The sequence below is a fragment of the Ceratotherium simum genome, chromosome 3 (genome assembly GCF_057802395.1).
Source record: "Ceratotherium simum simum isolate JZ-2026a chromosome 3, ASM5780239v1, whole genome shotgun sequence".
In the NCBI taxonomy this organism is placed as follows: Eukaryota; Metazoa; Chordata; class Mammalia; order Perissodactyla; family Rhinocerotidae; genus Ceratotherium; species Ceratotherium simum.
Window position 1 is genome coordinate 18,017,981 of NC_141902.1, and position 13,093 is coordinate 18,031,073.

At 35.5% G+C, this 13,093-nt stretch overlaps 1 protein-coding gene across 2 annotated transcripts in view; it reads right to left on the reverse strand.

The window, feature by feature from the left end:
- Positions 1–3,508: 3,508 nt before the first annotated feature.
- Positions 3,509–13,093, reverse strand: part of G2E3 (G2/M-phase specific E3 ubiquitin protein ligase) — a 50,417-nt gene continuing 40,832 nt past the window's right edge. For both annotated transcript variants that reach the window (XM_004421148.3, XM_087423065.1), the window contains 3 exons: positions 10,290–10,462; positions 6,891–7,081; positions 3,509–5,997 (listed from right to left, as the gene is read on the reverse strand). In XM_004421148.3, the coding sequence (XP_004421205.1) occupies positions 5,741–5,997; positions 6,891–7,081; positions 10,290–10,462 (621 nt within the window). In that variant the 3' untranslated portion in view covers positions 3,509–5,740. The remainder of the gene's footprint in view (positions 5,998–6,890; positions 7,082–10,289; positions 10,463–13,093) is intronic.

The window sequence follows — 13,093 nt, forward strand, 5'->3', positions numbered from 1 at the left end:
GACGTGGCCGGCCCGACTGCCCCGGAAGCAAAGCCCGGAGGGGCGGGGCCAAAGGAGACCGGACCCCGCCTCCTCTAGGGTGCCTCTCCCGAGCCGTCAGCTCCCTCCGCAGAATTTGGAGACCCAGTGGGGGTTAATGCTCGAACACCTAGTAGAGTGCCTTTCAGCTGCGGAATAGTAGGAATTTTTATCCTGTCAAGCCACGGCCTCTCAAATGGTAGCTGCTTTAAATTGAGCTCTTAGGGTTGGAGTGTGGTGTAGTTCTAAGAACCTAATTAAATACTGAACTGTTAATTTGGTCGTTTATAGATCACTTAAGTGGTTAGAATACTGTAGGGGTTTAAGGATCACCCTAGATGATCACCCTTCATTACTTAAGCAATGTAATTGAAGCTCCTGGAACAAAGTAGGCACTTACACGCTAGCTCCCTCCTGCTTCCCAGTGCAGCAGGAGAGGCCTCCCCTCTGCTCCCTTTTTCGGAGTAACAGACGGGCTTTGGAGCATTGCTCTAATCTGACAGATTTCTCAATCTTATCTATTAGGCAAAATGGTCTAGCTTTATGGTGTTGTTTTGCCTACATGGACACAGGAGCCAGGAAGGTGCAAAATGGCAATTTGGTATTCCCCCCCCCCTTCCTTTTAGTAACTGCAAAATCACAAAACATTGGTTTGGGGAGAGGGGGTAAGTGATAGTGCTGGTGTTTTAATGTACACTTGAAGCCATGTGATGACACAATGTATCCGATACTGATGATTTCTAATTTAATCCATAGGTTTTTAGTTGATGTCAAAAATGGATACACAATGACAACTCATTTCCCATAGTTCAATAGAGTTCACTGTTGACACTGCATTAGCTGTTCATTCTGAAGCTGCACCAAATTCTGAAATGAAATTCTACTGTGCCTCAAAAACTGCTTTGAAAACTTAACTTTCCAGTTTATGAGAAATGAATTGTTATCCTGATTACATAAAAAGCAAAATTCTGTAATAAGACACTAACTTCTCTATTTCACAGATAAGTCAGTTATTTTTGTGAAACGTAGACAGGTGATCTTATTTTAACGCCACTAGGAAACGCCCTAGAACTGAACCTACATTTTTTTCCCCTAGTGTAAGTTTTTTTTATTTTCCAGCTTTACTGAGGTATAATTGACAAATAAAATTTGTAAGATATTTAAAGTGTACATTGTGACGATTTGAGGTATTTGAGGTACGTATTCGCTGTGAAAGGATTCCCCCCATCTAGTTAATTATCACATCCATCACTTCACCTATTTTTTTTTTTCCTGCTTTGGTGAGAACACTTAAGTTCTGCTCTCCTAGCAAATTTCAATTATACAGTAGTTATCAACTATAGTCACCATGTTATAAATTAGATCTTCAGACTTCATTTACCTTATAACTGAAAGTTTGTTACTGCATCATATGATTTATATGTGGAATCTAAAAAAAGTCAACCTCACGGAAACGGCAGAAAAGTGGTTACTAGAGGCTGGGGTGGGGAATAGGGAGAGGTTGGTAATAGGATATGAACCCACATTTTTTACCTTTAAGGATTGCATCATCTCTCATTTTTGTAGCTAATTAGCATATTAACTGGCATATTTACTGTTTTATTCAGTGCTATTACTAATATTTTGAAGGACTCGACAATGATCTAGGTGTGTTATAATTAAACAGAAATGAGAGTTACTGCCCTATGGGAAAGTTCTACTTCATTTTTTGTCTCCACGGAATATGAAATATACAGGCTTTCCCACCTTCCGATATCTGAGAGCCCAATCTTGTCCAGTTGGGTACTTCTACTTTCAAATGCAAATCTATCATCTAACCATTTCAGCTCCATCTCAAACTTCTTCCCAAGACTATATGAGCCATATTAATAATAAAATGCTAAGACAATGTTTAACCTTTACAGTATATACATATAAAATGATAAAAAACTGACCAAGGAGTGCACATAGTGTGGGCAATAAATAGAAAAATATGCCTTACCGAAGAACAATGGCAGTAGACAAATACTCCCCGTAAGGCTGAGACTAAGGTATTTGTTATTATTAGAATCAGAAATAATAAGAATAAACTATGGCTTCAAAGTGTTAGGTAACTTAATTCACTGCAGCCTTTTAACTGACTCTACCTATCCAGATATTTGGCTTAAGTAATTTTTTCTGGCAAACTATTATTTTATATCAGGGGGTAGATAAACACAGAATACGTCAGAACAACTCATTCAAGAGAGGTTCCTAGGTGTCAGCCAACAAACTGCTTAAAGCATCTCTCAAATGTGGAGAGGAAAGGATTTTGTAATTTAGTATTGTCAGAATCTTAACCTTGTTAAATCCTAACAAGTTAATTTAGTTTATGTAAGCACTTCACATTTAGTAGCATAAACATATTCATTTAGAAAACTTCATTATAAGCATCATGTTTTTTGGTTACATCTGAAGTCTTAAAAAAAAAAGGAAGAAATAAGATGACACATCAACTATTACCCAGGATAATACCTGGCATACAGTAGATATTGGAATGTTTGTCAACTAGAAAAGGTATTACTGGGGCCAGCCTGGTGGCGTAGCAGTTAAGTTCGCGCGCTCCACTTCAGTGGCCCGGGGTTCACTGATTCGGATCCTGGGTGTGGACCTACTCACCACCCATCAAGCCATGCTGAGGCCAAGTCCCACATAGAAGAACTAGAAGGACCTACAACTAGGACATACAACTATGTACTGGGCTTTGGGGAGAAAAAAGAAAGGAAGATTGGCAACAGATGTTAGCTCAGGGCCAATCTTCCTTTAAAAAAAAAAAAAGATAATAGTCAAAACGAGAACTTGAAAGTCATGTCTCTTTAAAGCATTCCAAATTTTCCTAAACTACAGGAAAGGAATAATAATAATACACATTCAAGTAAATCATCATTCAGTGTGTTCTTATGCTTTGTATTGCATGACTTGAAGCATAAAAACTAGTTTAATAGCTTATTGTAAAAGTAACAATGAAGTATGTGATAATCACTATATAAAAGAATTACATATTTATAAACAGAATCTTGTTCTAATCATTTTCTTATAAAGACTGAATGCTAAAGGCAAAGTCACTGAGAAAACTTACCCATTATGCTCTCCTTTACTTAGCATTTAGCATTGAGTACAAAAGTGTCAATAGCTTCCATATAATTACTAAAAAAAATTATATAAAAAGTTTTGGCATAAAGTAGAAGCCAAAGTGGATTCTCAGGTTAGTAATCAAATGAGGGCTTTTTACTTGACCCCAACAAATAATGGCTTATTCACAATATGTAAATTAAATATCACAAAGTATAAAATCATAAGCTAGTTTCTGATATTTTAAAGAATCTTTACCTTAAATACTAAAACAGTAAAATGACTTGAGTACAAGAATAGTAGAGAATTGTATAAAAGGCCTTCAGACGAAGTTACCACAACAAAAAGTTTAAAAACTCTTTAAAACCAGTGAAAATAAAACTAACCAGACCATTAACAGTAGATGTATAATAGGCGAATTTATGGTTTTCCTCGATATTGAAAGCAATAGAAAACAAGCTTGAAATATATGGCATTTAGATGATTGAAATATTTAAGAAATACATATACACATTTATAAAGGTTTATAGCATAATTCCTTTTTAAAATCAATGTCAGTAAGCATTGTGCACTGGCTATAACAATGAATAGAAAAAGAACAATCATAATACCGACCATTTGACATAGTAACGCTGCAGAAAATAAATAACCTACAGGTTTCTCTGATATGCCTTGACTACACATATTAATCCAAAAGTCATACTAATGGAACATTCTTAAAACCAGAAAACATTTTGCAATATGAATATTTATGCTTCACTTTAAAATGTGAATATTCTAAATTATTATTTACACCACCTTATCCCTAAGGCCTTGTCTACACATAAAGTGAGTGAAATGAGGAATTGAAGTACTGTTTTAAATTGTAGCCAACCCAAGCACACTGCCTCCCCAACATGCCTCCTCACCCAAAAAGTGTTTGAGTGTTCACCAGCTTTAATTACCACTGTAGGGGAAATTAACTAAAATTACAGATAACCATAAAATAACTTTAATTAGGTTTTTTGGTTTGTATTGGTTTAATGGTTTTTTAAATTTTATAAAAACTAGGTAAGTTAAGACATAAAATACCCAATTTATCAACACATTTGGAATAAAAGCTGTATGGCGAGTTTGATACTCAAATTCTTTTTTGATAATTGATCCTTTAATTACTTTCCATAATCTAACAGAATTCAACACAAGACAAAGAAATGCCTTGTTTAATGTAATTAAAAACTTCGAGTTAAAGTGAAACTTTAATTTGCTGGGTCTGTTAGTAAGTGTAATAAAGAAAACTATATTAGGATTATGTTTTAGTTTTCCTTTGGTATTGAGATATATTACCAGTATCCAATCAATCCTGTTATTTTTCTTCAAAAATACTGATAATTTAAGGATGTTTCTTGGGGAGAATGAGAATTTGACAACAGATGATAACTGCTTTGTGTATCAAGGAAAATGTGGTTAAAACCAAGCAGTTTACCTCTCATAATGATTTACCTCTCATACGATTTACTTTGGTGGAAAGCCCATTTATATTTGATAATAGATTAGAGACATTAGACTTTTCCAATTTCTTCTTTTGCAAGAGTATAAACATGAGGACATGACTATGGAACTATGTATCTTCAAATTGTTATTACATGATTTCCTGTTACTTTTAGGTATTCTTTGACTTTTAGTGGCATTAATCAAGTTAAAGAAAGGAAACCTAAGTACTAAAGAGTTTATAGAAGATTACACAGAAACACAGTAGTTACTTCTGCATGGTGAGATTAGAGTGTTTTTTTTTCATTCTATTTGTATTTCTTTCTTACATATTTCTACATTGTTTATACAATAGATATCTTTCAAGATCAAAGAAGATAACTGTATAATGCAATGATGCCAGCTTACCTATCACACAAACATCTTGAAGATAATTAACTGTCAAAGCCAAAGTTTTAAAGAAGACACTTTCTTAGGTATTTCCAACTATATTTTACCCACCTCAGAAGCATTTTTAAGTCTATGGAATGTCCATAGATTCTAGAATATTTGTGCAATTCTGCTTTTTATATAATACTTCACATCAGGCATAATCTAATTGCAGTGTGGGTCTATTCTAATATAAATCAGTAATCTAAAAACATTTTAACAACCAATTTAGTGCCATCCTAGAAAAGGATACATATAACACACATCCCAGAATATATGCTTTTGACTTATATAACAGGATTTATCATTTTAGCTTTCCTATTTAATACTTTAAAATAATAGTTTGAAAATTGCATATAACTAGAAAAATCACTGTGGCATCCTATAGCTAACCCTAATTTACAAAAACAGTGAGTACAAGTTTTTCTCTTATATATATATACCATGCTATTATACTTGAAGTAAGTCTGTACAGCCATTCTGAAAGTATTTATATTGAAGTTTAAGAAGAAAGTATATTAAGAAAACAGAAAAATAGCATCAACTTCGACTGGCACACCTTAACAAAAAAATTTTTTTAGCTTAAATGGCCAAAACATTTCCTTATGTTCATATTATAGTTTTATTGGGCCAAGAAGCTGACAAGTTTGTTCAAAAGTGATGATGGACAGATTTCTGAAACAAAAAGTATCAACAGCAGCTCTTAAAGAAGCATCTCTTTGTTCAAAACATTTTAATGTTCAATGTAATGAGAACTTGCTTCCTTTTCTAGTCTTAGCGTGTTTCTTATGGCCAAGTCCATATTTTCTTGAAATTCTTTATATGTATTGGTGATTGGAAGAGCCAAACAGTTATTACACTTGTTTCCAACAGGAAAATCCATATGAAGGCACTCAATTGAAGGAGTGGGTTTAAATCCCGCAGGTGGAATAGAATTGCAACCAGTTGTAAAACTAAGAATGTCTTCCACTGTTGTTGCAGATTTACCATCTGAAAAGTTCACCAAAAAAAGAGGAAAAGAAAGAAAAATAAATCCATGTTATATATTGCTACCATCATAGACTCTTCCTCAACTAGACTAGGAATGTTGAAAGGCAAGAGTCTCCCACATTTATCTTGGGCAAACTAAATCACTAAGTCAAGTGTTGTAATAGGAAAACAGTACAGTCAATAAATGTTTATTTGAATCTCAAAGTAGGACTCATAAAATCATTTAGTTGAAATACTCATTGTATATTTGAATGCCTTCTCTAATATAAAATTATCATATAGTCCAACAGGTTCTGTGGGTTTTAAAACTCCATTTTTTGGGGGTATGATACTAAAAACAATTTTAAATCACTTCTAGATCATCACTATTTGATAAACTAGTTCAACCAATGCAGAGAGAAAAACTAAATGGTGTCAAACAACCAAACAACCTAGCTAAAAAACACTGCAATTAAAAGTTAAATTTTTTCCCACTCTATTAAATGGAATCACTTTACATTGATAATGCTCAGTGATAAACATCATTATCATAGCCCCAACCAATGGATGAACAATAATTCAATTTAACTTAAAACTAAAAAAGATGAAATAGATGATAAGTTTTAAGACTATTCTATGCTGTGGCAATCACCCATATATTTAAAGTTTTCTAGGAAGAATGCCTTTCACCCCAAATTAGCTAGAGGAAAAAAAACTGCAAAATATAACTTTACTCTGTAACTTCTCATCATCACTTTCAACTCAGTCATATAAACTTGTTTTGAAATAAGTTTTGTAAATATATAGTTAGCAGATGAAAGTCTTATTATCAAAAAGCAAAACTCAAGCAAATAAACTAATATCCTGAAACAAACATTCTAAGACAGTTAAACAAAAATAAAACATCCACATACCTTCAACAGCTTGTAAGTAACTGTTCCAAAACCCCAAAGTCTGTACGTCAGATAATGTGTGTACTGTAAAAAGATCACTAAGGATTTTTGTGGAAAGATTCTCAGGTTTATGACATAAGATGCTATAAAATGCTTCTGGATAAGTCTGAATTTTCTCCAAAACACCAAGAGTTTTCAGACCCTGCTTAAAACTTAAGAGAAGAAAAATAATGAGCCAACATTTATACACATGTTTGATATTAGAATAGGGAATTAACATTTCTAGCTAATATACTACCACAGATAGTTAAATGTGAGGAAAAAGATATAAAAATATGGGTGTACTATACGTGATATGATACTTTCAAATCAATAACAAGCAAATATATTAATGTAAAATGAATATTTTATATGCCACATTATTTGGCTTTATAGAATAGTTTTAAAATTAAGCCAACAATTTTTTATTAAGAAGAAAAAAGTAGACATCTGAAGTATTTTACACTTCAAAGCTAGTTAGTATACTGGGGCTGGCCTGGCGGTGCAGCGGTTAAGCGTGTGCGTTCCGCTTCAGCGGCCCGGGGTTCACAGGTTCGGATTCCAGGCACACAACACCACACTGGCTTATCAAGCCATGCTGCGGCGGCGTCCCATATAAAGTAGACGAAGATGGGCACGGATGTTAGCCGAGGGCCAATCTTCATCAGCAAAAAGGAGGAGGATTGGCATCAGATGTTAGCTCAGGGCTGATCTTCCTCACCAAAAAAATAAAAAATAAAAAAAAAATAAATGGGTACAGAAAGAAAGTATCTCAACAAAATAAAGGCCATATGTGACAAACCCACAGCTAATGTCATACTCAATGGAGAAAAACTGAAAGCTATCCCTCTAAGAACAGGAAGCAGACAAGGATGCCCACTTTCGCCACTCTTATTTAACATAGTATTGGAAGTCCTAGCCAGAGCAATCAGGCAAGAAAAAGAAATAAAAGGGATCCAAATTGTAAAGGAAGAAGTGAAACTGCTACTATTTGCAGATGCCATGATTTTATATACAGAAAACCCTAAAGAATCAACTAAAAAACTTTAGAAATAATAAATGAATACGATAAAGTTGCAGGATACATAATCAACATACAAAAATCAGTTGCGTTTCTATACACTAACAATGAAGTAGTAGAAAGAGAAATTAAGAATACAATCCCATTTCCAATTGCAACAAAAAGAATAAAATAGCTAGGAATAAATTTAACCAAAGAAGTGAAAGACCTGTACAAAAGTTTAAAACATTGTTGAAAGGAACTGAAGAAGACACAAAGAAATGGAAAGATATTCTGTGCTCTTGGATGTGAAGAATTAACATAGTTAAAATGTCCATACTTCCAAAAATAATCTACAGATTCAATGCAAAGTTCCAATGACATTTTTCACAGAAATAGAACAAAGAATCCTAAAGTTTATATGGAACAACAAAAGACCCCGAATACCCAAAGCAATCCTGAGAAAAAAGAACAAGGCTGGAGGTATCAAACTCCCTGATTTCAAAACAAACTACACAGCTATAGTAATCAAAACAGCATGGTACTGGCACAGAAACAGATATAAAGATCAATAGAACAGAATCAAGAGCCCAGAAATAAACCCACACATCTATGGACAGCTAATTTTCAACAAGGGAACCGGGAACATACAATGGAGAAAGGAAAGTCTCTTCAATAAATGGTGCTGGGAAAACTGGACAGCCACATGCAAAAGAATGAAACTAGACCATTATCTTACACCATACACAAAAATTAACTCAAAATGGATTAAAGACGTGAATGTAAGACCTGAAACCATGTAACTTCTAGAAGAAAACATAGGCAGTATGCTCTTCGACATCAGTCTTATCAGCATATTTTCAAGTACCATGTCTGACTGGGCAAGAGAAACAACAGAAAAAATAAACAAATGGGACTACATCAAACTAAAAAGCTTCTGCACAGCAAAGGAAACCATCAACAAAATGAAAAGACAATCGAACAATTGGGAGAAGATATTTGCAAACCATATATCTGATAAGGGGTTAACATCCAAAATATATAAAGAACTCATACATCTCAACAACAAAAAACTAACAACCCAATTAAAAAATGGGCAAAAGATCTGAACAGACATTTTTCCAAAGAAGATATACAGATGGCCAACAGGCACAAGAAAATATTTTCGGGCCGGCCCCGTGGCTTAGCGGTTAAGTGCGTGCGCTCCGCTGCTGGAGGCCCGGGTTCGGATCCCGGGCGCGCACCGACGTACCGCTTCTCCGGCCATGCTGAGGCCGCGTCCCACATACATCAACTAGAAGGATGTGCAGCTATGACATACAACTATCTATTGGGGCTTTGGGGGGGAAAAAATAAATAAATAAAATCTTAAAAAAAAAAAAAAGAAAATATTTTCAACATCACTAATTATTAGGGAAATGCATATCAAAACTACAATGAAATATCACCTCACACCTGTCAGAATGGCTATAATTAACAAGACAAGAAATAACCAGTGCTGGAGAGGATGTGGAGAAAAGGGAACTCTCATACACTGCTGGTGGGAGTGCAAACTGGTGCAGCCACTATGGAAAACAGTATGGAGATTCCTCAGAAAATTAAGAATAGAACTACTGTACAATCCAGCTATTCTACTGGTAGGTATTTATCCAAAGAACAAGAAAACACGAATGTGTAAAGATACATGCACCCCTATGTTCATCGCAACATTACTCACAACAGCCAAGACATGGAAGCAACCTAGATGTCCGTCAAAGGATGAATGGATAAAGAAGATATGGTATATATACACAATGGAATACTACTCAGCCATAAAAAACGACAAATCTTGCCATTTGCGACAACATGGATGGACCTTGAGGGCATTATGGTAAGCGAAATAAGTCAGAGGGAGAAAGTCAAATACCGTATGATCTCACTCATAAATAGAAGATGAAAAGAACAACAAACACATAGAGACAGAGATTGGATTGGTGGTTACCAGAGGGGAAGGGGGTAGGGTGGAGGGCAAAAGGAATGATTAGGCACACGTGTATGGTGATGGATGGTAATCAGTCTTGGGGTGGTGAACATGCTGTAATCTACACTCAAACTGAAATCTAATGATGTACACCTGAAATGTATATAATGTTATAAACCAATGTTACCTCAATAAAAAAAAAATGACCACAAGAAGGAAGAAACTAACCTAATCCAAAACATAAACAACCAAACAGGAAATTCAGAGGCAGGAATAAAAAGAATTTTTATCTTTAAAAATAAATTTAAATAAATAAAAATTTAAATGTTATTTTATTTTATCAAATATATCTCCCATTATAAGACAATTAACCACTTTAAACACGTAATTTGAGAGTATCTTTCACATATAAACAACTTACCTTTCAAAGGGTGCTTGGACTCTCTTAATTACATGGCAAACAAGTAGGTCTTTTGCCAACATATATTTATCACTTAATGATGTTATAATTCTTAGACATCCAGTAAGCTCTAGGTAGTTATAGCATTCATTTACTATTGAGTTTAAGTCAGCTGTACATGTTGCAGCATTTATCTGTAATGAAGAAAATATATGCAGCTTACCCATTTACTTGTGAATATTTACATTTCAAATGACACATTACTTTATACTCAATTCTTGAGAACACCAGGTGGAGTTAAAGTATACAAAGAATTATCTTTTTAGAATAAATATTTGACAATTCAGTTCAATAAATATTGTATATTTCTGCCTTCAAGAAATCTAGAGTATAACGCCACTTTAACCCAGGAAATTATTTACATAAAAGGCAATAATTGACACAGAACAGTTAGATACCACTAGAGGCGCAAGAGAGATGACCTGAGGAGATGTCATGAAAGAGAAAGAATATCAACTGAGACTTAAAAGATGGAGAGAACTGAAAGAGTATTTCAGGGAACAGCATAAACAAAGAAATACTTGACCATTTTATATGCCACATATGTTCATATAGGTTAGTTCTTGGACAAAGTTACAGAGGGAGAAAGATAAAAACAGGAGGCAGTTAATAGTACATTTGAATGGAAAATTTCCTTCTTATTTCTTCTTTCCAAAAAACTCTACTCCCAGATATTTACACAATTCCCTCATTCACTTCAGATCTCTGCTGAAATCTCAGAAGTTTTTCCTGACTACCTGGTTCAAAATACCACCATCACACTCTGTCAGAGACTAATACTTGGGTCTATGCTGCCTCATCCTTCCAAACCACCACCCTGAGTTTTAGCTGGGCACAAAGCCAAACTTTCCTTACAGCTAGATGTGACTAAGAGCTGTCCAATAAGATGTGAGTGAAAATGCGGCAAACTTCCCTGTACCCTATTTCCACTTTCCCTCTTAAGAGCAAGCTTCAGCCATGTATATGAAGACAATATCCTAAGTGATTACACAACAACGACAGGAAGTAATCCCGTTCTCTGGATGACTTGATATATCACAACTGTATCTCTAAAATAAGAGCCATTTCTGTAAAGGCCAGATATAGCATTTTACGCTTTGTGAGCCATATGGTTGGTGTCTGTCACAATTACTCAATTCTGCTATTATAGTGAGAAAGTAGTCATAGACACACAACCAATGGGTGTGGTTGTAGTCCAATAAAACTTTATTTACAAAAAGAGACAGTAGCACAGACTTGGCCTACGGCCATAATTTGCCAACCCTTACCCTAAAATCTAGATAAGAGATTTTAAAGATTTTATTTATTTATTTCCCCCCTCTCCAAAGCCCCAGTAGATAGTTGTATGTCGTAGCTGCACATCCTTCCAGTTGCTGTATGTGGGACACGGCCTCAGCATGGCCGGAGAAGCGCGCGCGTCAGTGCGCGCCCAGGATCCGAACCCGGGCCGCCAGCAGCGGAGCGCGCGCACCCAACCGCTAAGCCACCCGGCCGGCCCTAGATAAGAGATTTTAGAGAGAAATAACTATCTGCTTTTTTTTTGAGCCATTGTCTTCTGGAGTCTCTTTTTACAGAGGCTTAGCCTAAGTTCTAACTTATTATACTTATGCATTATATATCTCCTTTCTTTTCTTTTATTTATTTTTATAATACATTTTACTATATGACAGTATATTATATATTTATCTTCTGTCCACCCTCTAAAAATGAATCCCATGGAGCTAAGGATTTTGTTTGGTTCACTACTCTGTCTTCAGTGATCAAACAGTACAGGGTACAGAGTATTTGTTGACTAAATGAACAAACAAACACTGAATAGGAGTACAGAAACAGGAGTATATAAAGCCATGAGAGTTGGAAGTCTTAAATGCCCTAATGAAGAGCTTGAACTTGGTTCAACAGGCAACGAGAAGCCACTGAGGATTCCAGAGGAAGAATGTGGTCAAAACGATAGTTTTGAAAGAATCACCCTGAATAAGAAGATTAGAATAATATCCTAATTGTTTAAGGCTAGATATAATTTGAGTTTGGTATAGTAGACACACTGGAAATAAGAAGGAAAGGTTGAAGATAAGCCAGTCTTAGAGACAGATGACTTGACACATACCGATAAATGGAGTATGGAAGAATGAAAACAGTATCTTCTCCAGAATGGCCTGGAAGTAAGAAATCTCTTGAAAAGAATAGTAAAATCAGGCCAAAAACAAATTCAGGGAAAAACATTAGCTCTGTTTTAAACATGTTGGGCTCAAAGTGATAGCAAGACTCAGATCCTATCTAGATATAAAAGTCTAGGGGCTCAAAAATACAGGTCTCGGAATCATTCAAAAAGGTTATGGGTGGGCCAGCCCAGTGGCTTAGCGGTTAAGTGCACGCACTCCGCTACTGGCCACCCGGGGTTCAGTTCCCAGGCACGCACCAACGCACCACTTGTCCGGCCATGCTGAGGCGGTGTCCCACGTACAGCAGCTAGAGGGATGTGCAACTATGACGTACAGCTATCTACTGGGGCTTTGGGGAGCAAAGCGGGGAAACAAAAAAGGAGGAGGATTGGCAATAGGTGTTAGCTCAGGACCGGTCTTCCTCAGCAAAAAGAGGAGGATTGGCACGGATGTTAGCTCAGGGCTGATCTTCCTCTCACACACAAAAAATAAATAAAAATAAAGCTTATAAAAAAACAAACAAAAAAAACATTTCTTAAAAAAAAAGAAAGGTTATGGGTGAGAGGAAGCATTCCAAACAGTATAGAATGAGGACTGTTAAGA